Source organism: Nerophis ophidion, linkage group LG07, assembly GCF_033978795.1.
Source record: "Nerophis ophidion isolate RoL-2023_Sa linkage group LG07, RoL_Noph_v1.0, whole genome shotgun sequence".
In the NCBI taxonomy this organism is placed as follows: Eukaryota; Metazoa; Chordata; class Actinopteri; order Syngnathiformes; family Syngnathidae; genus Nerophis; species Nerophis ophidion.
Window position 1 is genome coordinate 73,815,636 of NC_084617.1, and position 25,360 is coordinate 73,840,995.

At 40.6% G+C, this 25,360-nt stretch overlaps 1 protein-coding gene across 3 annotated transcripts in view; it reads right to left on the bottom strand.

Annotated features, from left to right (window-relative positions):
- The window catches only part of gnb1l (guanine nucleotide binding protein (G protein), beta polypeptide 1-like), a 123,014-nt gene that overhangs the window by 37,340 nt on the left and 60,314 nt on the right, over positions 1-25,360 (bottom strand). For all 3 annotated transcript variants that reach the window (XM_061907088.1, XM_061907087.1, XM_061907090.1), the window contains one exon: positions 19,893-19,985. In XM_061907088.1, coding sequence (XP_061763072.1) covers positions 19,893-19,985 — 93 coding nt within the window. The remainder of the gene's footprint in view (positions 1-19,892; positions 19,986-25,360) is intronic.

The window sequence follows — 25,360 nt, forward strand, 5'->3', positions numbered from 1 at the left end:
TAGGGCTCCAATTACTTCAGATCAAACATTGCTTTATGAATGTTTTGGACAATGGGGGAAATACTGCATATTTCAGTTTGACTACAAAAAACAAAGTTGTCTTTGACTGAAAAGTAGGGATGCACCGATTAATCGGTAACCGAATATATTCGGCCGAATATGGCAAAAAAAGCCACATTCGGCCTTCGGTGGAATGAGTTAAGAACAAGGCCGAATAGTGGCGTGTGACGCAATGACGCAATTTTTGGACGCGGTGACGCAATCAAGCAACGTGCAGTGACGCGGTGACGTTGGAACCAGATAGATAGATAGATGGATAGTACTTTATTTATTCCGTCAGGAAAATTACAATTTTCAGCACAATCCCATTCAAGATCAGACAAACATTACAGGGAGACAGAACAGGATCGCTGACGGGTCTGCCGGCTTCCAGCGCCCCTTACAAAAAAGATGACATACAAGGGGGGTGGCAGGGGGGGGGAAGAAAAAAATAGAAGATTAAAATAAAATTAAAAAATTGGTCTTAGCCTGGGCCCTGGAGTGGGGGTGCAGACTGAGGCCAAGGGGGGGGAAAAAAAAACAAAAAAAAAAATAACTCATAGCCATAGTATCAATCAATCAATCAATCAATCAATGTTTATTTATATAGCCTCAAATCACAAATGTCTCAAAGGACTGCACAAATCATTACGACTACAACATCCTCGGAAGAACCCACAAAAGGGCAAGGAAAACTCACACCCAGTGGGCAGGGAGAATTCACATTCAGTGGGACGCCAGCGACAATGCTGACTATGAGAAACCTTGGAGAGGACCTCAGATGTGGGCAACCCCCCCCCTCTAGGGGACCGAAAGCAATGGATGTCGAGCGGGTCCAACATGATACTGTGAAAGTTCAATCCATAGTGGCTCCAAGACAGCAGTGAGAGTCCCGTCCACAGGAAACCATCTCAAGCGGATCAGCAGCGTAGAGATGTCCCCAACCGATACAGGCGAGCGGTCCATCCTGGGTCCCGACGAGCGGTCCGTCCTGGGTCTCGACTCTGGACAGTCAGTACTTCATCCATGGTCATCGGACCGGACCCCCTCTACGCATCCCTCTTCCATGTGTGTAAGAGGGAAACATCAAACATCAAAGAACACATAGGACATTAAAGACATTAAAGCAGCAGATACAACCAGACACTTCTACATACAGCTATGAATAAAAAGTAAAATAAACATATCCACTGTGGTGGCCTCTGTGGTGTTCCACGCCATCGTCCGCTGGGGAGGAGGGAGCATGGCCAGAGACAGAAGCAGACCCAACAAAGCAACCAAGACAGCCGACTCCACTCTCGGCCAGTGTCCAGTCCGCATGGATGAGCGAGGATACGTCCAAGGAGACTGAGGTGTCCGACACCTGCTCACCCAGTCGAGACACCGCGAAGACTCTCCGTCCCAGCGCTCAGTGCTAGCTCCGCAGCCCTGTCCCCTCATCCGCATCTCCTCCAGTACATCCAAACAGACTCTGGTGTAGCAGAGACCCGGGCGCCTTCGGAAAAATGTCAGCAGTGTGGAGATATTTTAAAGTGTCGGAAAGTGACAAAAGTATTGCAGTTTGCGACGAACGTTCAGCCAAACTGTCTCGAGGAGGTGCCTCGTGGCCGACGTCTTTGAGAGGGCGAAAAAGTTTGCGACTGACAGTGCCAAAGCAAACGGAATTACGAAGAAGGTAATGGAGTTTATGGCTTTGGATGATCAACCGTTTAGTGTTGTGGAGGACACTGGCTTTCGGAGACTCATGGAGCACATTGAGTCCCGTTACACGATACCGAGCAGACGGTATTTCTCTGATGTGTGCTCTTTACATTATTAGCCTGTTGTGTAGGCTACCTGTATAAGTGTATGAGGTTACAAGCACACACTTAATTGAGATTTACCTGAGCCTTCTGTTTACATTATTAGCATATCTACTGTGGCTAAGCAGACTTTTGCCAAAAGGACAATAATTCATTTGTTGTGGGTTTATCCACTTTAATGCACTTTATTTTTTTTTTGGAATGCATGATTTGTTTTAAGGCCTAATATAAATGAAAAACTTTGTGCTTTTTTTGAAAAGCAAAGTCTACTGGAATATTAAAAAAAATGTCAATATTCAATAAAAATGTACTTTTATTTAAAAAAACATGTCTAAAAATGTATTGTTGGCTATTTATGCAATATTAAAAAAAATTGTGAAAAACTGCATTCATTATTCGGTATTCAGTATTCGGCCTTCGGCCAAGCTTTTAAATTTTATCCGGCTTTGGCCACAAATTTTCATTTCGGTGCATCCCTACTGAAAAGGCATGTAACCTCTTTTTTAACTTTATATCAACCTGAAGTTGATATAGAGATTTACTGTAAGCGTTCGGTTCGCAGCGACCGGAATGAGAATCAGTACCTCCAAGTCCGAGTCCATGGTTCTCGCCCGGAAAAGGGTGGAGTGCCATCTCCCGGTTGGGGAGGAGACCCTGCCCCAAGTGGAGGAGTTCAAGTACCTAGGAGTCTTGTTCACGAGTGAGGGAAGAGTGGATCGTGAGATCCACAGGCGGATCGGTGCGGCGTCTTCAGTAATGCGGACGTTGTACCGATCCGTTGTGGTGAAGAAAGAGCTGAGCCGGAAGGCAAAGCTCTCAATTTACCGGTCGATCTACGTTCCCATCCTCACCTATGGTCATGAGCTTTGGGTCATGACTGAAAGGATAAGATCACGGGTACAAGCGGCCAAAATGAGTTTGGGTCTCTCCCTTAGAGATAGGGTGAGAAGCTCTGCCATCCGGGAGGAACTCAAAGTAAAGCCGCTGCTCCTCCACATGGAGAGGAGCCAGATGAGGTGGTTCGGGCATCTGGTCAGGATGCCACCCGAACGCCTCCCTAGGGAGGTGTTTAGGGCACGTCCAACCGGTAGGAGGCCACGGGGAAGACCCAGGACACGTTGGGAAGACTATATGGGAACGCCTCGGGATCCCCCCGGGAAGAGCTGGACGAAGTGACTGGGGAGAAGGAAGTCTGGGTTTCCCTGCTTAGGCTGCTGCCCCCGCGACCCGACCTCGGATAAGCGGAAGATGATGGATGGATGGATGGATGGATGTAAGCGTTACATAAAAAATGAAAATAATAATTTGACTTATGTTAAACATGTTAATGACGGAGGCTTCACGGTGATCTGTGTTGGCCCTGCGATGAGGTGGCGACTTGTCCAGGGTGTACCCCGCCTTCCGCCCGATTGTAGCTGAGATAGGCGCCAGCGCCCCCCGCAAGCCCAAAGGGGAATAAGCGGTAGAAAATGGATGTTAATGACGGAGACCCTCTATGGTCCCTGGGAGTACTGAAGGTAAAAACAAAAAAGAATCCATGTATTTTGTTATGGTTTGAAATATATCAAAACGACCCGCGCATTGTTGAATTTTTCCATTCAGTGGAAAAAGTTTGGACACCCCTGGGTTAAAACAACAAATAGAAAACAAGTGAAAATCGCTGGAACCTGCTTACCAGCAGAGTCCGGGCTAACCCTTCCAGGCTTGAGGCCCACCATTCCACTTAAAATGTAGGACCTCCATGATTGACGATGTCATGGGTCAGAGGTCAGGGAACCCTGGGTAGACACCTAATTCATTATATCCTACACAGGCCCTTCTACACGGGGGCTCTCTGCAGGAATAGGGCCGAAGCTTTGAGAGAAAATGTATCGCGGATGGACGGAGGTTAGTAGGAGAAGCAAATCTAAGTTTTATTGGACAATTCCAATGCAGTTTGGCAACTAAAGTGCGTGCGTCACATCTACTCACTTAAAAACCAATGATGGAAGCAAGAAAATGTTGGGAAAAGTTAGAATACCTTTAAGTGCTTTTCATGTTGAAGTTTTCTAACGTGTCAGACCAGAATTTGGCGCTGGATTCACTTTGAAAAAAAGACAATATAGGATCATTATATAGTGACAAAGTAGGCCTGGGTGATATATCAATTGTATTGATACATTTAAGTCAGGGGTGTCCAAAGTGCGGCCCGGGGGGCCATTTGCGGAACGCAGCTAATTGTTTACCGGCCCGCCACAGATTCTGCAAAAAATGCAAAATTGATAGTATTGCAAAAATAAATTAAAAAAACATTTAAAAGTGGAATGAGGTGAAATCTAATAGGAAAAAGTGACACAAAGCTGCCATGGGGCGGCATAGCTCGGTTGGTAGAGTGGCCGTGCCAGCAACTTGAGGGTTGCAGGTTCGATTCCCGTTTCCGCCATTCTAGTCACTGCCGTTGTGTCCTTGGGCAAGACACTTTTTACCCACCTGCTCCCAGTGCCACCCACACTGGTTTAAATGTAACTTAGATATTGGGTTTCACTATGCAAAGTGCTTTGAGTCACTAGAGAAAAGCGCTATATAAATATAATTCACTTCACTTTTTTTTTCCTTTTGTCTTTTTCTTTTTTTTCCATTGCGCAAAAAAAAGGACAAAAAAAAAAATTTTATAATTAATTTTTACTTAAAAATGATCACTTCAAAATGTTTTATGTGGAAAAAATATTGCATGTTGAGTGGTTGCCATATAAAAAAAATCTAAGTTTTGACAAAAGAGCATAAAACAAACAAAATAATAGTTCAAACTTAAAACCGATAGATATATCAGAAGTTGATCTTGAAATTGTTTTTTGTGACCAACACGTTTTTGCTCCAATAATAATAAAATAGACTTTATTTGTAAAAAGCACTTTACATTGAGCAAACAACCACAAAGTGCTACAGTAAAAATTTTCACTTCAAAATGTTTTATGTGGAAAAAATATTGCATGTTGAGTGGTTGCCATATAAAAACATCAAAGTTTGGACAAAAGAGCATAAAACAAACAAAATAATAGTTCAAACTTAAAATCGACAGATATATCGGAAGTTGATCTTGAAATTGTTTTTTGTGACCAACACGTTTTTGCTCCAATAATAATAAAATAGATTTTATTTGTAAAAAGCACTTTACATTGAGCAAACAACCACAAAGTGCTACAGTAAAAATTTTCGCTTCAAAATGTTTTATGTGGAAAAAATATTGCGTATGTTGAGTGGTTGCCATATAAAAACATCAAAGTTTGGACAAAAGAGCATAAAACAAACAAAATAATAGTTCTAACTTAAAATCGACAAATATATCGGAAGTTGATCTTGAAATTGTTTTTTGTGACCAACACGTTTTTGCTCCAATAATAATAAAATAGACTTTATTTGTAAAAAGCACTTTACATTGAGTAAACAACCACAAAGTGCTACAGTAAAAATTTTCACTTCAAAATGTTTTAAGTGGGAAAAATATTGCGTATGTTGAGTGGTTGCCATATAAAAACATCAACGTTTGGACAAAAGAGTATAAAACAAAGAAAATAATAGTTCAAACTTAGAATCGACAGATATATCGGGAGTTGATCTTGAAATTGTTTTTCGTGACCAACAAGTTTTTGCTCCAATAATAATAAAATAGACTTTATTTGTAAAAAGCACTTTACATTGAGTAAACAACCACAAAGTGCTACAGTAAAAATTTTCACTTCAAAATGTTTTAAGTGGAAAAAATATTGCGTATGTTGAGTGGTTGCCATATAAAAACATCAACGTTTGGACAAAAGAGTATAAAACAAAGAAAATAATAGTTCAAACTTAGAATCGACAGATATATCGGAAGTTGATCTTGAAATTGATTTTTGAGAACAACAAGTTTTTGCTCCAATAATAATAAAATAGACTTTATTTGTAAAAAGCACTTCACATTGAGCAAACAACCACAAAGTGCTACAGTAAAAATTTTCACTTCAAAATGTTTTATGTGGAAAAAATATTGCATGTTGAGTGGTTGCTATATAAAAACATCAAAGTTTGGACAAAAGAGCATAAAAAAAACAAAATAATAGTTCAAACTTAAAACCGACAGATATATCGGAAGTTGATCTTGAAATTGTTTTTCGTGACCAACAAGTTTTTGCTCCAATAATAATAAAATAGACTTTATTGGTAAAAAGCACTTTACATTGAGCAAACAACCACAAAGTGCTACAGTAAAAATTTTCACTTCAAAATGTTTTATGTGGAAAAAATATTGCGTATGTTGAGTGGTTGCCATATAAAAACATTAAAGTTTTGACCAAAGAGCATAAAACAAACAAAATAATAGTTCAAACTTAAAACCGACAGATATATCGGAAGTTGATCTTGAAATTGTTTTTCGTGACCAACAAGTTTTTGCTCCAATAATAATAAAATAGACTTTATTTGTAAAAAGCACTTTACATTGAGCAAACAACCACAAAGTGCTACAGTGTATTAAACAAAAATAATAATAATAATAATAATAAAAATAAAAATAAATAAAATATAAAAACTAGAACAGCCTAATACAGGGGTCGGGAACCTTTTTGGCTGAGAGAGCCATGAAAGCCAAATATTTCAAAATGTATTTCCGTGAGAGCCATAGAATATTTTTTAACACTGAATACAACTAAATGTGTGCATTTTTAAGTCAGACCAACCTTTTTAGAGTATAATAAGTCTCTTATTCTTTTTAATAACATTGTTATTCTAAAGTTAACCGATAATAAATATAATACTTCTTACCATTAATGCCACATCTTGCGGTAGAAAACGGATAGTTGGATTAAAATGCATGCGAATGTTTTATAATTTGAATGTTATTTTTAACACTGTGATTACCAGCGGAATTATTAATTACTTATCGTGTTAAGCAATGTCAGCTAAGATTTATCTGAGAGCCAGATGCAGTTATCAAAAGAGCCACATCTGGCTCTAGAGCCATTGGTTCCCTACCCCTGGCCTGATAGCTAGAACTAGTATGTTTTTTTGAAAGGAATGGTTTTTAAGCCGTTTTTAAAAGCATCCACAGTCTGAGGTGCCCTCAGGTGGTCAGGGAGAGCGTTCCACAGACTGGGAGCAGTGGAGCAGAAAGCCCGGTCTCCCATAGTTCGTAGCTTTGTCCTCGAAGGTTGGAGGAGGTTAGCCTGTTTGGAGCGGAGGGGTCGTGTGGATGATTTGGGGGTGAGTAGTTCTTTGAGGTATAGGGGGAGGTTTCCATGGAGAAACTGGTGAGTTAGTAGGTAGACTTTGTATTCAATCCTGAGTGGAACAGGAAGCCAGTGAAGGGATTTTAGAGTTTGTGTGATATGGTCGTATTTCCGCACTGTAATTAGGATTCTAGCAGCACAATTCTGAATGTACTGCAGCTTCTGAATGTTCTTGCTGGGAATCAATCACTATCACAAAAAAATAATAGTCCTGGAAATGATTGAAAACTCAAGACAGCCATGACATTATGTTCTTTACAACTGTATGACAACTTTTGACCACGACTGTGTATACATTTTTTTTTTGCTTCTTGCTACGACATCATTTTTACCCCAAAGAGCTTCCCTAGCTTCCACCCGCCCCTTTATTTCCGTAGCAGCACACGTAGCTAAACATGGCTAATGCTAAAGCTAACGACCGTGAGACGTTTGTTTGAAAAATAAAAGAGTCCAAGTCCAATGCCAATCGTGGGATGCAGTGGTTTAAAGCAAGTCGCCACTGGACTCTAGAGCAGTGGAGACGCCTTCTCTGGAGTGATGAATCACGATTTTCAATCTGGTAATCTGATGTACCAACCTGGGTTTGGAGATTGCCAGGAGAACGCTACATTTCGGACTGTATTCTGCAGAGTGTGAAATTTGATGGAGGAGGAATTATGGCAAGGGGTTGTTTATCAGGAGTTGGGCTTGGTCCCTTAGTTCCAGTGAAAGGAACTTTGAATGCTCCAGGATACCAAAACATTTTTGAAAATGTTATGCTCCCAACCTTGTGGGAACCGATTGGAGCGGGTCCCTTTCCTCTTCCAACATGACTGTGCACCAGTCCAGAAAGCAAGGTCTATAAAAACATGGATGACAGAGCCTGGTGTGGATGAACTTGACTGGCCTGCACAGAGTCCTGACCGGAACCCGAAACAACACCTTTGGGATGAATTAGAACGGCGTCTGAGAGTCAGGCTTTCTCGACCAACATCAGTGTGTGACTTCACCAATGTGCTTTAAAAAGAATAGTGGAAGATTCCTATAAACAAGGGGTCACCAACACGGTACCCGCGGGCACCAGGTAACCTGTAAGGACCAGATGTGTCGCCCGCTGGCCTGTTCTAAAATAGCTTAAATAGCAGCACTTACCAGTGAGCTGCCTCTTTTTTTTAAATGTTATTTATTTACTAGCAAGCTGGTCTTGCTTTGCTCGACATTTTTAATTCTAAGAGAGACGAAACTCAAATAGAATTTGAAAATCCAGGAAAATATTTTAAAGACTTGTTTAAATAAATTAATTTTTTGAGAAAAAATACAACCTTAAAAATGATTTTAGCATTTTTAAACACATATACCTTTTTACCTTTTAAATTCCTTCCTCTTCTTTCCTGACAATTTAAATCAATGTTCAAGTTTTTTTTTTTTTATTGTAAAGAATAATAAATACATTTTAATTTTATTCTTCATTTTAGCTTCGGTTTTTTCGACAAAGAATATTTGTGAAATATTTCTTCAAACTTATTATGATTAAAATTCCCCCAAAATATTCTGGCAAATCTAGAAAATCTGTAGAATCAAATGTAAATCGTATTTCAAATTCTTTTGAATTTCTTTAAAAAAATTTGTTCTGGAAAATCTACAAGAAAGAATGATTTGTCTTTGTTAAAAAATATAGCTTGGTCCAATTTGTTATATATTCTAACAAAGTGCAGATTGGATTTTAACCTATTTAAAACATGTCATCAAAATTCTAAAATTAATTTCAATCAGGAAAAATTACTAATGATGTTTCTTAAATTATTTTTTAAATTTTTTTCAAAAAGATTCGAATTAGCTAGTTTTTCTCTTCATTTTTTTGGGTTGAATTTTGAATTTTAAAAAGTCGAAATTGAAGATAAACTATCTTTCAAAAATTAATTTAAATTTTTTTCGTGTTTTCTCCTCTTTTAAATTGTTCAATTAAGTGTTTTTTCCTCATTTATACTCTTTAACCTTCCGTAAAAGCATAAAAAAATGTATGGCGGCATGACAGAGAGAAATACCCATTTTTATATGTGAAGTGAAGTCCATCCATCCATTTTCTACCGCTTATTCCCTTTTGGGGTCGCTGGCGCCTATCTCAGCTACAATCGGGCGGAAGGCGGGGTACACCCTGGACAAGTCGCCACCTCATCACAGGGCCAACACAGATAGACAGACAACATTCACGCTCACATTCAAACACTAGGGCCAATTTAGTGTTGCCAATCAACCTATCCCCAGATGCATGTCTTTGGAAGTGGGAGGAAGCCGGAGTACCCGGAGGGAACCCACGCAGTCACGGGGAGAACATGCAAACTCCACACAGAAAGATCCCGAGCCTGGATTTGAACCCAGGACTGCAGGACCTTCGTATTGTGAGGCAGACGCACTAACCCCTCTGCCACCGTGAAGTGAATTATATTTATATAGCGCTTTTCTCTAGTGACTCAAAGCGCTTTACATAGTGAATCCCAATATCTAAGTTACATTTAAACCAGTGTGGGTGGCACTGGGAGCAGGTGGGTAAAGTGTCTTGCCCAAGGACACAACGGCAGTGACTAGGATGGCGGAAGCGGGAATCGAACCTGCAACCCTCAAGTTGCTGGCACGGCCACTCTACCAACCGAGCTATGCCGCCCCTATATATATATAGATTTATTTAATAAAGGTAAATTGAGCAAATTGGCTATTTCTGGCAATGTATTTTAAGTGTGTATCAAACTGGTAGTCATTTGCACTAATCAATACCCAAGAAGTAGCTCTTGGTTACTAAAACGGCCTTCTTTCATCTCCGTAACATCGCTAAAATTCGCTCCATTTTGTCCACTAAAGACGCTGAGATCATTATCCATGCGTTTGTTACGTCTCGCCTCGACTACTGTAACGTATTATTTTCGGGTCTCCCCATGTCCAGCATTAAAAGATTACAGTTGGTACAAAATGCGGCTGCTAGACTTTTGACAAGAACAAGAAAGTTTGATCACATTACGCCTGTACTGTATATACCTTTATATACATATATACATACATATATACCTATACTGTATATACCTTTATATACATATATACATACATATATACCTATACTGTATATACCTTTATATACATATATACATACATATATACCTATACTGTATATACCTTTATATACATATATACATACATATATACCTATACTGTATATACCTTTATATACATATATACATACATATATACCTATACTGGCTCACCTGCACTGGCTTCCTGTGCACTTAAGATGTGACTTTAAGGTTTTACTACTTACGTATAAAATACTACACGGTCTAGCTCCATCCTATCTTGCCGATTGTATTGTACCATATGTCCCGGCAAGAAATCTGCGTTCAAAGGACTCCGGCTTATTAGTGATTCCCAAAGCCCAAAAAAAGTCTGCGGGCTATAGAGCATTTTCCGTTCGGGCTCCAGTACTCTGGAATGCCCTCCCGGTAACAGTTCCAGATGCCACCTCAGTAGAAGCATTTAAGTCTCACCTTAAAACTCATTTGTATACTCTAGCCTTTAAATAGACTCCCTTTTTAGACCAGTTGATCTGCCGTTTCTTTTCTTTTTCTTCTATGTCCCACTCTCCCGTGTGGAGGGGGTCCGGTCCGATCCGGTGGCCATGTACTGCTCGCCTGTGTATCGGCTGGGGACATCTCTGCGCTGCTGATCCGCCTCCGCTTGGGATGGTTTCCTGCTGGCTCCGCTGTGAACGGGACTCTCACTGCTGTGTCTTGGATCCGCTTTGGACTGGACTCTCGCGACTGTGTTGTATCCATTGTGGATTGAACTTTCACAGTATCATGTTAGACCCGCTCGACATCCATTGCTTTCCTCCTCTCCAAGGTTCTCATAGTCATCATTGTCACCGACGTCCCACTGGGTGTGAGTTTTCCTTGCCCTTATGTGGGCCTACCGAGGATGTCGTGGTGGTTTGTGCAGCCCTTTGAGACACTAGTGATTTAGGGCTATATAAGTAAACATTGATTGATTGATTGAAAAAGGTTGGTGACGCCTGCTATAAACCCACCCCGCAACCTTGTGGACAGCCTTCCCAGAAGAGTTGAAGCTGTAATAGCTACAAAAGGTGGACTCACATCATATTGAACCCTATGGGTTAGAAAGGGGATGGCACTTCAAGTTCATATGTGAGTCAAGGCAGGTGGCCAAATACTTTTGGCGACAGTGTATGTAAATGTGTGATGCACGGCATTCACTCTACAATCTGGGAACATTGCTGCATCATTTCGCCCCGGTTGTGTTTCTATCAAGAATCAGCAGCAGGCTAAAACGCACCAGCCTGGTTATTAATGTGGCGAGCAGAGGCCCGGGGCAGGCAGCGCTTCAACATAAGGAACTAATCCTTTCCTCTGGTTTGTGTCCACCATGTTGTCATGGCTACCAAGCAGCAAGGTGATGAGCTGAGAGTGATGGATATCTGTATAGGAACATTTCCCTTTTCCTCGCCAGCCTCTGTTCACTACAAAGCACTTACAGATCATACATCACGACCGTTCCTCGGACTGACTGAAGTCAAACCCACATGTGAGACTACTTCTTCACAGCAAATCCAATACAGACAGAATGTAAGACGAGGCCCGGAGTTTTGACTTTAAAACTGGATGGACGGACTATTATTAGAACAACATACAATATATCTTAAAGTAGCAGGTTGGGAATTTGTCCTTTCATGCGAAAAATAACATCTGTCATTGACTGGGATGATTTAGGGAACTATTCTCTCATGCGCTTTAAGGGGAAATGCACTTTAAAAAAACAAACTTGCCTATCATTCACAATCCTTACATAAGACAAGCTAACGTTTTTCTTTTCTTAACGCATTCTAACGCTAGCAAAAGTCAGATAATAGTGGAGTGAATGGGAGTTGCTCCATTTCGCCAATACTGGGTTAATCAAACCCCGTTTCTATTTGAGTTGGGAAATTGTGTTGGATGTTTTACTACTTACGTATAAAATACTACACGGTCTAGCTCCATCCTATCTTGCCGATTGTATTGTACCATATGTCCCGGCAAGAAATCTGCCTTCAAAAGACTCCGGCTTATTAGTGATTCCTAAAGCCCCAAAAAAAGTCTGCGGGCTATGAAGCGTTTTCCGTTCGAACTCCAGTACTCTGGAATGCCCTCCCGGTAACAGTTCGAGATGCTACCTCAGTAGAAGCATTTAAGCCTCGCCTTAAAACTCATCTGTATACTCTAGCCTTTAAATAGACCTCCTTTTTAGACCAGTTGATCTGCCGCTTCTTTTCTTTTTTCTCCTATGTCCCCCCCTCTCTTGTGGAGGGGGTCCGGTCCGATGACCATGGATGAAGTACTGGCTGTCCAGAGTCGGGACCCAGGATGGACCGCTCGCCTGTGTATCGGTTGGGGACATCTCTACGCTGCTGATCCGCCTCCGCTTGGGATGGTTTCCTGTGGACGGGACTCTCGCTGGTCTCTTGGATCCGCTTGAACTGAACTCTCGCGGCTGTGTTGGAGCCACTATGGATTGAACTTTCACAGTATCATGTTAGACCCGCTCGACATCCATTGCTTTCGGTCCCCTAGAGGGGGGGGAGTTGCCCACATCTGAGGTCCTCTCCAAGGTTTCTCATAGTCAGCATTGTCACTGGCGTCCCACTGGACGTGAATTCTCCCTGCCCACTGGGTGTGAGTTTTCCTTGCCCTTTTGTGGGTTCTTCCGAGGATGTTGTAGTCGTAATGATTTGTGCAGTCCTTTTAGACATTTGTGATTTGGGGCTATATAAATAAACATTGATTGATTGATTGATGTAAATATAAACGGAATACAATGATTTGCAAATCATTTTCAACCCATATTCAGTTGAATATGCTACAAAGACAACATATTTGATGTTCAAACTGATAAACATTTTTTTTTGTGCAAATAATCATTAACTATAGAATTTGATGCCAGCAACGGGTGACAAAGAAGTTGGGAAAGGTGGCCATAAATACTGATAAAGTTGAGGAATGCTCATCAAAAATCTATTTGGAACATCCCACAGGTGTGCAGGCTAATTGGGAACAGGTGGGTGCCATGATTACTTCCATTATCTGCATCGCTCTCCACTTAGAACGAGCCGATTATTATACATTAGAATGCAAAAAATTTTTTAAAATACATATAGTATGCATTCTTGTCTCTCATAAGGATTGTGAAAAATGGACACAAGTCCGAAATAATTTAAGTTCCCCTTTAATTAAAAAAACCTGCCCAGATTCTGGCGGTGTGGCATTCTTCCCCTTGAAGTATTCCTATCACTGGGGGCCTCCATCCAAGACACATTGTGTGGGTGAAGCAGCCCAGAAATTTGGGACTCGCCTAGGTGTCCACCTCCAACAGGAACCATTTGAAAAATAAAACCCTCAACTAGCTCACATGGTGAGCTTCTGTAAATAAAAAGGCAGGCTAGGGCAGGTCAAGACAAGTTCATGTAAAGAGCAAAATTCATACACAAGGAAATTCAAAGTGCTTTACAGAAAATGAGATAAAAGAAAGTTGAAAGTCCCAACGCTTTAATAACAAATGTGAGAAACACTAGTGAATTCAAGATAGAACTTGTTGTAATGTAGCAAGGATGTGTTCATGTGTCTTGCAGTTAAAGGGGAACATTATCACCAAACCTATGCAAGCGTCAATATATACCTTGATGGTGCAGAAAAAAGACCATCTATTTTTTTAACCGATTTCCGAACTCTAAATGGGTGAATTTTGGCAAATTAAACGCCTTTCTGTTTATCGGTCTTTTAGCGATGACGTCAGAACGTGACGTCACCGAGGTAACACACCCGCCATTTTCATTTTCACAATACAAACACCGGGTCTCAGCTCTGTTATTTTCCGTTTTTTCGACTATTTTTTGGAACCTTGGAGACATCATGCCTCGTGGGTGTGTTGTCGGAGAGTGTAACAACACTAACAGGGAGGGATTCAAGTTGCACCACTGGCAAGAAATCTGCCGCCAGACCCCCATTGAATGTACCAAAGTGTCTTCACATTTGACCGGCGATGACAGACATGGCACAGAGATGTATGGATAACCTGCAGATGCATTTGCAACCATTAAGTCAACGAAATCACAAAGGTGAGTTTTGTTGATGTTGTTGACTTATGTGCTAATCAGACATATTTGGTCACGGCATGACTGCCAGCTAATCGATGCTAACATGCTATGCTAATAGATGCTAACATGCTATTTACGTGACTGCCAGCTAATCGATGCTAACATGCTACGCTAATCGATGCTAACATGCTATTCACGCTAGCTGTATGTACATTTGGAACTAGATACCCACATTTAATGCGAAACAAACACTTACCAATCGACGGATTTAAGTTGCTCCAGTGTCACAAAATGCGAAAGTCTGTTTGGTCCGCACATTTTACCGGCGATGCTAATAAGGCAGCCATGCTATGGGCCACTTCATTAGGTACACCCACGCTATGGCCGAATAGCGTCAATAGATCTTCGTTTAATAGCTTCAATTTCTTCTTCAATTTCGTTTTCGCTATCTGCCTCCATACTCCAACCATCTGTTTCAATACATGCGTAATCTGTTGAATGGCTTAAGCCGCTGAAATCCGAGTCTGAATCCGAGCTAATGTCGCTATATCTTGCTGTGGTGACCGCCATGTTGTTTGTATTGGCAGCACTGTGTGACGTCACAGGGAAATGGATAGTGATTTCGAAGATAGTGAAAATAAGGCACTTTAAAGCTTTATTTAGGGATATTCCGGGACCGGTAAATATTTGAAAAAAACTTCAAAAAATACAACAAGCCACTAGGAAACTGATTTTTATTGTTTTTAACCCTTTTGAAATTGTGATAATGTTCCCCTTTAAGGTAAAAATACAATAAAAGGTAAAAGTGTTATTTAATCTTTATTTATATGCATTTAGCATTGTTTTCTACATAATTTTTAAAAAATTATTCTCTATATCTATTTTGGGTATCTGGAACAGTTGAATTGGATTCATGGGATTTTTTATGGAAAAAAAACTGCTTTGGTTTTCGTCCGTCCTTTTAAAACGGCTAACAAACAAAATCTGACGCACCAATTCATGCGTATTCATTTAAATCAGGGGTCACCAACCTTTTTGAAACCAAGAGCTACTTCTTAGGTACTGATTAATGCGAAGAGCTACCAGGTTGATACACACTTAAATAAATTGCCAGAAATAGCCAATTTGCTCAATTTACCTTTAACTCTATGTTAATATTAATAATTAATAATGTTTATTTTTGTGGAAACACTGATCATCTTAATGATTTCTCACAATAAATATATATTTTTGATGACACGTTTTAAATAGGTTAAAATCCAATCTGCACTTTGTTAGAATATATAACAAATTGGACCAAGCTATATTTCTAACAAAGACATAGCATAGCTCGGTTGGTAGAGCGGCCGTGCCAGCAACTTGAGGGTTGCAGGTTCGATTCCCGCTTCCGCCATCCTAGTCACTGCCGTTGTGTCCTTGGGCAAGACACTTTACCCACCTGCTCCCAGTGCCACCCACACTGGTTTGAATGTAACTTAGATATTGGGTTTCACTATGTAAAGCGCTTTGAGTCACTAGAGAAAAGCGCTATATAAATATAATTCACTTCACTTCACAAATCATTATTTCTTCTAGATTTTCCAGAACAAAAATTTTAAAAGAAATTCAAAAGACTTTCAAATAAGATTTAAATTTGATTCTATAGATTTTCTAAATTTGCCAGAATAATTTTGAATTTTAATCATAATAAGTTTGAAGAAATATTTCACAATTATTCTTTGTCGAAAAAACAGAAGCTAAAATGAAGAATTAAATCAAAATGTATTTATTATTCCTTACAATTAAAAAATACATTTACTTGAACATTGATTTAAATTGTCAGGATAGAAGAGGAAGGAATTTAAAAGGTAAAAAGGTATATGTGTTTAAAAATCCTAAAATCATTTTTAAGGTTTTATTTTTTCTCTAAAATCGTTTTTCTGAAAGTTACAAGAAGCAAAGTAAAAAAATAAATGAATTTATTTAAACGAGTGAAGACCAACTCTTTCAAATATTTTCTTGCATTTTCAAATTCTATTTGAGTTTTGTCTCTCTTAGAATTCAAAATGTCCAGCAAAGCCAGACCAGCTTGCTAGTAAATAAATAAAATTGAAAAAATTGAGGCAGCTCACTGGTAAGTGCTGCTATTTGAGCTATTTTTAGAACAGGCCAGCGGGCGACTCCTCGCGTAGGTGACTCCTGATTTAAATGCATAAAAATACCACCTTCTTTGACATCAATAGCCCGATTTGAATAAACCGTGACTTTGCGATGGAAACACAAAACTCACAGATGACCAATTATTTTAATTTTACCTGCGTAAAAAGTAGGAAAATCAGCCTTTTTTTGTCTGACTTAAACACATATCGCTCACATTATCTCCACAACTGTTTTTTCGTGGGCTTTGTCCAGGACAGCAGAGGGGAAGAAAATAATGCATCTCTGTAAAGCTTCAGCCTGAAAAGATTTAGATTCACTGGGGGGGTTTTCAACTTTGAAGTCATATGGGGGGCATGTCCTTGATTATGTTATTATATACTCTATGATGATATAATTGATCATCATGTCTCCTGGCATTCAGTGTTCAACCAGTAAGTAGGTCATAAATCAGATGATGAATGCAGAGAAGAAGTCAAATCAGACGGTGGTATTTAGGGGAAATAAGTATAATGCAATAAATATTGCATGATATTTGACCTCCGAAGCAAAACGTGACTTTGTAGTTGATGGTGAAAACCCAGCAGAGAGGTCAGAGACTTCCTGTACTTGATCACCTGGCTTGCACACATCTCAAGAAGCATTTTGCTCCACAAGAACAAGTCAATTTGGCAATAGACTAGAGCAGGGGTAGGGAACCTATGGCTCTAGAGCCAGATGTGGCTCTTTGGATGACTGCATCTGGCTCTCAGATAAATCTTAGCTGACATTGCTTAACGCGATAATTATGAATAATTCCGCTGGTAATCACAGTGCTAAAAATAACGTGCAGAATATCAAACATTCTCATGCATTTAAATCCATCCATCCATTTCCCACCGCACCTGTTTAAGAAGTCGCATTAATGGTAGGAAGTATTTTATGTTTATGTTTAGGGTCGTTCTCCCAGGAAGGCAGACGGACTACTCGGGACATGGCATTTAGGTAAAAACATGATTTAATTTAAACTAAAAAAAAAGATACAAACAAAAATCGCTCACAGTGGAGGCACAACTTGGGCTAAGGAACAAAGCTAACGCATAAACAGACTATGAACATAAATCAAACAAAACTTACTTGACATGGCATGAAGCAGGAAACTATGGCAAGGCATGAAACAAGTCAGCACGGAGTAAGAAAAGATCACATTGACGCCAGGGCGACTGACTGGCAAAGACGAGCTTAAATACTGCCTCTGATTAGTGCTCAGGAAGCAGGTGAGCGGACATTTTGTCGACAAAATGAGTAACCAAGGAAACAAGACAAGGGAGTGGAAAAAAACAGGAACTTAAAGAGTCCAAAGGACAAACAGCACATGGCCAAACAAAATCATGATCAACAGACATGACATTTGATTTATTATTGGTTAGCTTCAGAATGACAATGTTATTAAAAAGAATAAGAGACTTATTATACTCTAAAAATGTTGGTCTTACTTAAAAATGCACACATTTAGTTGTATTCAGTGTTAAATAATATGATATGGCTCTCACGGAAATACATTTTGAAATATTTGGCTTCCATGGCTCTCTCAGCCAAAAAGGTTCCCGACCCCTGGACTAGAGACTGAGGTGAAGTAGGCTGACTTCGTCGCGTGAGGAAGCCTACATATTTTGGTTGTGTTTTCCGCTCCATATGCTGGATGCCGATATACTATACATAACTCGATGTTTTTTCCGTAAAGTAAAAACAATACACAAAACAGTCCTAATTACCTGAGATAGTAAGTATGTCATTGTCATGACTTAGTAAGTCAATATTTTGACTTACTAATTTATTAAGTCAAAATAATGACAAAATAACGACTTACTAAGTCAATATAATGACTTAATAAGTCAAATAATGAATTACTGTAAGTAAGCGTTTGCAATAAGCGTTTGAAAAAAACAGTTTAAAGTGGGTCCACATATGTTCAACTCATCATGCTTAATTTATTACAGCAGAGGGTGTACGCCGCCTTCCGCCCGATTGTAGCTGAGATAGGCGCCAGCGCCCCCCCGCAACCCCAAAAGGGAATAAGAGGTAGAAAATGGATGAATGGATGGATGGCATATGGGAAGCATTTAGTGGATTTTTATTATGTAACAGTTATATTTTTATCAACATGTGATAGCAGGGACCCATCCATCCATCCATTTTCTACCACTTATTCCCTTTTTTGGGGTCGCGGGGGCGCTGGCGCCTATCTCAGCTACAATCGGGCGGAAGGCGGTGTACACCCTGGACAAGTCGCCACCTCATCGCCTTTCAAAACTAAGCTGCTATATTACTAATAAATAATGTAATTAAAACTGAAAAAAATAGTACAATAGGAGAGACTGTTCATTCCTGAACACCATGGAGTTGATGTTGTTACATTGTTATATCAACTATCAGAGACAGAAACTCTTCATTTAACATAATGTCCTTTTTTGCTGCTTCAACACAGCTCAGTCAACACAGAAAATGTAAAGTGAAATACCTTAGTTGTTAAACGTAGGTCAATAATGCTTGGCGGGAGTCATTTAATGACTCATATTTGACACACGCAGCTACGGTATATTAATCAAACATACCTGCTTACTGTTCTTTTCAGCATATTCAATAGCTTGGACCTTAAATCCTACTGAATAGCTCTTGATATTCTTCCCTTTATGCAATTTCAAATTATTGAAATCAGCCTCCTCCATTTTGAAAATGATGACAGGTGAAGTGTCACTCGTGACGTGACGAGTTTGACCCGGTGGAAATTCTAGGGCTGGCATATGCTAATTATTTGGCGAAACGAGTTTGACCCGGCGGAAATTTTAGACATGCGCTAATAAAAATAACATTTTCGAAACGAGTTTGACCCGGCGTTAATCCTTAACCGACTGTAATGCTAAGCATGTGCTTATTATTTTGCAAAACGAGTTTGACCCGGCAGGCGTATACTATAAACCTGGCGGCATTTCAAGGAAATACGGTATGTCAAATATGTTTTTATTGGTCATCATAAATTTTCAAACAAATGCAATTTCCATGAGTGCAATTGTATATTTACCGGTAATAAAAATGAGGATACATTTTAGATGTGTTGGATTTATTTCTCTAAATCAAAATCAGCATGTGCTCCAGACAAACCCCCTTGAAGCTCAACACGGTAATTATTAACCATGAAAATAATTACAGGGACTCGTTAATTTACAAAACAGAAATCAAACTTGTGCTGGGATCAGATTGGATGTACAGCTGCAGGCTGATATATAGCTGAGAACTCCCTAGCCATTCCAAACACTTTAATTACAGTGTTGGGACTCTCTGCCAGCTAAGAAGAAATGCTTGGAAAAAGGGCCCAGGATGAGCTGTCGGGTTGTAAATTATGTGTCACGTGCATATTTTGTTGACTTTTCTGTTAGTGCCCCTAGTCATGTATTGGTGGGCAATTACAATAAAGCACATTGTATAAAAAAAAAAAAAAACACAGCGAGGAAATAGGAAAAAAAGTGCAAAATCTACAGTGGTGAAACCAGATGCAAATGCCCAAATAGAAAATTGCCTGGTTCTTACCTGCCACATCTTGACACACATGACCATCCCCAACTTGGCATCGGGTACCAAGGTGCACACTGGAGCCTTACTGGGCAGCTCAACAATATTGATCTGCAGAAAGCAGGATAAAGTTACATCATTAGTCGTTGTTATGCTTAACTGTTATAATGCAATGTAGGGCTGGGCCATATGGCCTTTTTTTTTAATATCTCAATATTTTCAGGCCATGTCACGATACACCATATATATCTCCATATTTTGCCTTGAATGAACACTTGATGCATATAATCACAGCAGTATGATGATTCTATGTGTCTACATTCAAACATTCTTCTTCATACTGGATTAATATATGCTATTTTTAAACTTTCATGCAGAGAGGGAAATCAAAACTGAAGTAAATTTAGCAAAAGTGTATTTATTAAACAGTTATTAAGCAATGGCACAACATTTATGTCATTTCCAAAACAGAAAGTGCGAGATTGTCAGAGACATTTTAACACAAGCTATGAGTGCACTTTTGTGCATGATGTCACTAAGGTGACATATCAAAACAACACTAAATTAAAGTGCACTTTTTGTACAGAACGGCACTACAGTGGTTTAAAACAAAGTGCACTTTTGTGCATGATGTCACACAAGATATTTCAATAACTGTCAAATAAAAATGAGCTGCATAATAGGATATCATATCGCTACGTGGTAGGTTACTGCGGACGTTATCGACTATTTTTTACATACGGTGTTGATGTGGAAATGGTTGTCTGAGCATTTTGTTGGCGTGGCACCGAATGGAGATGTTGACATGCGGAGTAAGCACTCTTCATTCTCTAGCAGGTGAATTTTCAAATGATGCTACATATTAGCAGTAATGCAACTTTTTGTAGCAACGCTTTTGCCCCACACTTGACAAATTACGGTTGTCTGTTCGACATCTTCCCACTTGGAGCCAAACCACCGCCAGACAATGGACCCCCTGATGTTTTTCTTGGGAATTAATTATTCCTTCATTTGTTACCAGATTCGCACTTTCTTTCTCTCGTATTACTACTCGCACCACAGCTAACGTTAACCATGCTGCTACCTCTTTGCTCCGCGAGGGCGTGTACGTATGTGACGTATGTAAGAAGGTGCGCTTGCTGACTGTGAGAAGCAGAGACAAGAAAGAGTGGAAAACGCCTGTAGTGTAATGCTAGCAGCTAAAAGCAACTGCGTGAGAACGTATACTCCAAAATCACGATATAGTCATTTTCTATATCGCACAGAGACAAACCCGCGATATATCGAGTATACAGCTGAGATCAAAATTATTCAACCCCCACACAATTTTGATGTTTTAGCAAGTTGGACATTTATTCCATATTTTGTTTATAGTCATATCAAATAAAGATGTGTCAAATAGACAAATGCAACTTAAATTGTAACACTGTATTTTACAAAATACCAAAAAAGGACATTTTTCTTAATATCTCATTGACAAAATTATTCAACCCCTTGAAGATCATAACTCTTAAGAACAGAATTTGAATAAGGTCTGTTCAATCAGGTGTCGAAAACACCTGTAAATGTGATTAGAACCGTAACGAGCAACAATTAAACTGATTGAAAAAGACTGTGACGCTCAACTTCTTGTAGATGGTCAATGGTGTATTTGCAACATGGTGAAGTCCAGGGAGTGGTCAAAGAAGTCAAGTGAGGAGGTAATTTCTCTTCATAAGAAATTATATGGATGTAAGAAAATAGCAAAGACATTACACATTCAAAGAGAAACAGTTGGGAGCATAATTCGCAAGTTTAAAGCTAAAGGCACAGTGGAAACACTACCTGGGCGTGGTAGAAAGAGGATGCTGTGTGCGTACAGTGGTGAAAAACCCCCTGGTAACAGCTGAGGAACTAGAACAGGACATTGCAGAGGGGGGAACGCAGGTTTCGTCCCAGACAATAAGGGGCACACTACGAGATGAAGGTCTCCATGCCAGAACTTCCAGGCGCACCCCACTTCTGACTACCAGGCACAAGAAAAATAGACTCCAGTATGCCAAAAACCATCTGGACAAACCCCAAAGGTTTTGGGAAACTGTTCTATGGAGTGATGAGACAAAACTGGAACTCTTTGGGCCTATGAATCAATGTTATGTCTGGAGGAGAAAAAAATGAAGCTTACAAAGAGAAGAACACCTCGCTACTGTTAAGACTCTGGAGCGGCCTTCACAGTCGCCAGACTTAAATCCTCTACAAAACCTGTGGTGGGACTTGAAGAAGGCAGTTGCAGAACGCAAGCCTAAGAATATAAATGAACTGGAGGCCTTTGGTTTGCAGCCGAGTGTGAAGCGACCGAAATGAGAATCAGCACCTCCAAGTCCGAGTCCATGGTTCTCCCCCGGAAAAGGGTGGAGTGCCATCTCCGGGTTGGGGAGGAGCCCCTGCCCCAAGTGGAGGAGTTCAAGTACCTAGGAGTCTTGTTCACGAGTGGGGGAAGAGTGGATCGTGAGATCGACAGGCGGATCGGTGCGGCGTCTTCAGTAATGCGAACGTTGTACCGATCAGTTGTGGTGAAGAAGGAGCTGAGCCGGAAGGCAAAGCTCTCAATTTACCGGTCGATCTACGTTCCCATCCTCACCTATGGTCATGAGCTTTGGGTCATGACCGAAAGGATAAGATCACAGGTACAAGCGGCCGAAATGAGTTTCCTCCGCCGTGTGGCGGGTCTCTCCCTTAGGGATAGGGTGAGAAGCTCTGCCATCCGGGAGGAACTCAAAGTAAAGCCGCTGCTCCTCCACATGGAGAGGAGCCAGATGAGGTGGTTCGAGCATCTGGTCAGGATGCCACCCGAACACCTCCCTAGGGAGGTGTTTAGGGCACGTCCAACCGGTAGGAGGCCACGGGGAAGACCCAGGACATGTTGGGAAGACTATGTCTCTCGGCTGGCCTGGGAACGCCTCGGGATCCCCCGGGAAGAGCTAGACGAAGTGGCTGGGGAAAGGGAAGTCTGGGTTTCCCTGCTTAGGCTGTTGCCCCCGCGACCCGACCTCGGATAAGCGGAAGAAGATGGAGATGGAGGCCTTTGCCCAAGAGGAATGGGCTAAAATACCTGTAGATGGTTGCAAGAAGCTTGTGTCCGGTTATGTATCACCTTTGAAGGATGTCATTACTGCCAAAGGGTGTTCTACTAAGTACTAAAGATGCATGGAACTAGGGCAGGGGTAGGGAACCTATGGCTCGGGAGCCAGATGTGGCTCTTTGATGACTGCATCTGGCTCTCGGATAAATCTGAGCTGGCATTGCTTAATACGATAAATAATGAATAATTCCAGTTGTAATCACAGTGTTAAAAATAATGTTCAAAATATAAAACATTCTCATGCATTTTTAAGCCATCCACCCGTTTCTACCGCACCTGTTCAAGAAGTTGCGTTAATGGTAAGAAGTTATTTATTTATTATTGGTTAGTGTGGGGCTTGCCCTTCTGGGGGTTTCTTCAGACCACCAAGCACCGACATAAAAGCCTATTTCAGGCTTACAATATTGTTTTATTTTTCAATAAGACCCCTCAGTTGCTTTCCAGCAATTGTATTTTTCTCTTTCGTTTTCGCTCGCGCTCTGGCTCCAGCCCCAACCCCGTCTCTCCTCCTGGCTGCTGCTTATAACAGAGTGACAGGTGATTAGATAACAAGGCCCAGGTGGGCCATCTATGCACCTGTCGCTGATTTAGAGGCCGGTCCTGGCACACCCCAGTTCACTGCAGGCCCACAGGCCACGCCCCCTCCACAGTTAGCTTCGGAATGACAATGTTATTACAAAGAACAAGAGACCTATTATACTCTAGAAATGTTGGTCTTACTTAAAAATGCACACGTTTAGTTGTGTTCAGTGTTAAAAAAAAATATTATGTGGCTCTTTCGGAAATACATTTTAAAATATTTGGCTTTTTGGCTCTTTTAGCCAAAAAGGTTCCCGACCCCTGAACTAGGGGGTTGAATCATTTTGTCAATGAAATATTAAGAAAAAATTCCTTTTTTGGTGTTTTGTAAAATACAGTGTTACTATTTAAGTTGCATTTGTCTATTTGACACATCTTTATTTGATATGACTTTAAACAAAATACGGAATAAACGTCCAACTTGCTAAAACACCAAAATTGTGTGAGGGGTTGAATAATTTTGATCTCAGCTGTATACTCGATATATCGCGGGTTTGTCTCTGTGCGATACCGAAAATGACTACATGGTGATATTGGAGTATACGTTCTCACGCAGTTGCTTTTAGCTGCTGGCATTACACTACAGGCGTTTTCCACTCTTTCTTGTCTCTGCTTCTCACAGTCAGCAAGCGCACCTTCTTACATACGTCACATACGTACACGCACTCGCGGAGCAAAGAGGTAGCAGCATGGGTAACGTTAGCTGTGGTGCGAGTGGTAATACTAGAGAAAGAAGGTGCGAATCAGGTAACAAATGAAGGAATAATTAATTCCCAAGAAAAACAGCGGGGGGTCCATCGTCTGGCGGGGGTTTGGTTCCAAGTTGGAATATGTCGAACAGACAACCGTAATTTGTCAAGTGTGGAGCAAAAGCGTTGCTACAAAAAGTAGCATTACTGCTAATATGTAGCATCATTTGAAAATTCACCTGCTAGATAATGAAGAGTGCTTACTCCGCATGTCAACATCGCCATTCGGTGCCACACCAACAAAATGCTGAGACAACCATTTCCACATCAACACCGTATGCTAAAACACCAAAATTGTGTGGGGGTTGAATAATTTTGATCACAACTGTATCCGAAGTGGCTGGGGAGAGGGAAGTCTGGGTTTCCCTGCTTAGGCTGTTGCCCCCGCGACCCGACCTCGGATAAGCGGAATATGATGGATGGATGGATGGATGTATCCATATATCGCCCAGCCCTAATGCATTTTATAGTCATTTCCGCTTAACCATTCTTCCTTTTTTTTTTAACAGGGTTTTACTGACAAACGTGTATATGCAAAAACATTCAATGGTTGAGTGCAAGTCTCATATAAACAGGTATTTTCCTTTACGGTTCCAGAAATGAAGCCGTTACGCCTCATCATGCCTTTGCATAAATGTGTTCATATTTTCAGACCCATTCATACACAGCCGTACAGCAAAGATTGTGTAAACTGATTAATTTAATTGCCTGGATTTTAAATACACAACCAGATCTAAGCTGCAACCTGAAGCTGTCATTTTTGGTTCCAGGACATCCGCAGATCAGATGTTTTGTAGAAAACAGTGTTGCATCATCCATCTTCCTGTTCATAGTAAATCCAGCTGTAGCCTGACACTTTTCTGATGAATGCATTGCTTAAACAAGGCCAGGAGTGAAGCTAATAGCTGTGCAAGCATAGTGGGGCGGTATAGCTCGGTTGGTAGAGTGGCCGTGCCAGCAACTTGAGGGTTGCAGGTTCGATTCCCGCTTCAGCCATCCTAGTCACTGCCGTTGTGTCCTTGGGCAAGACACTTTAC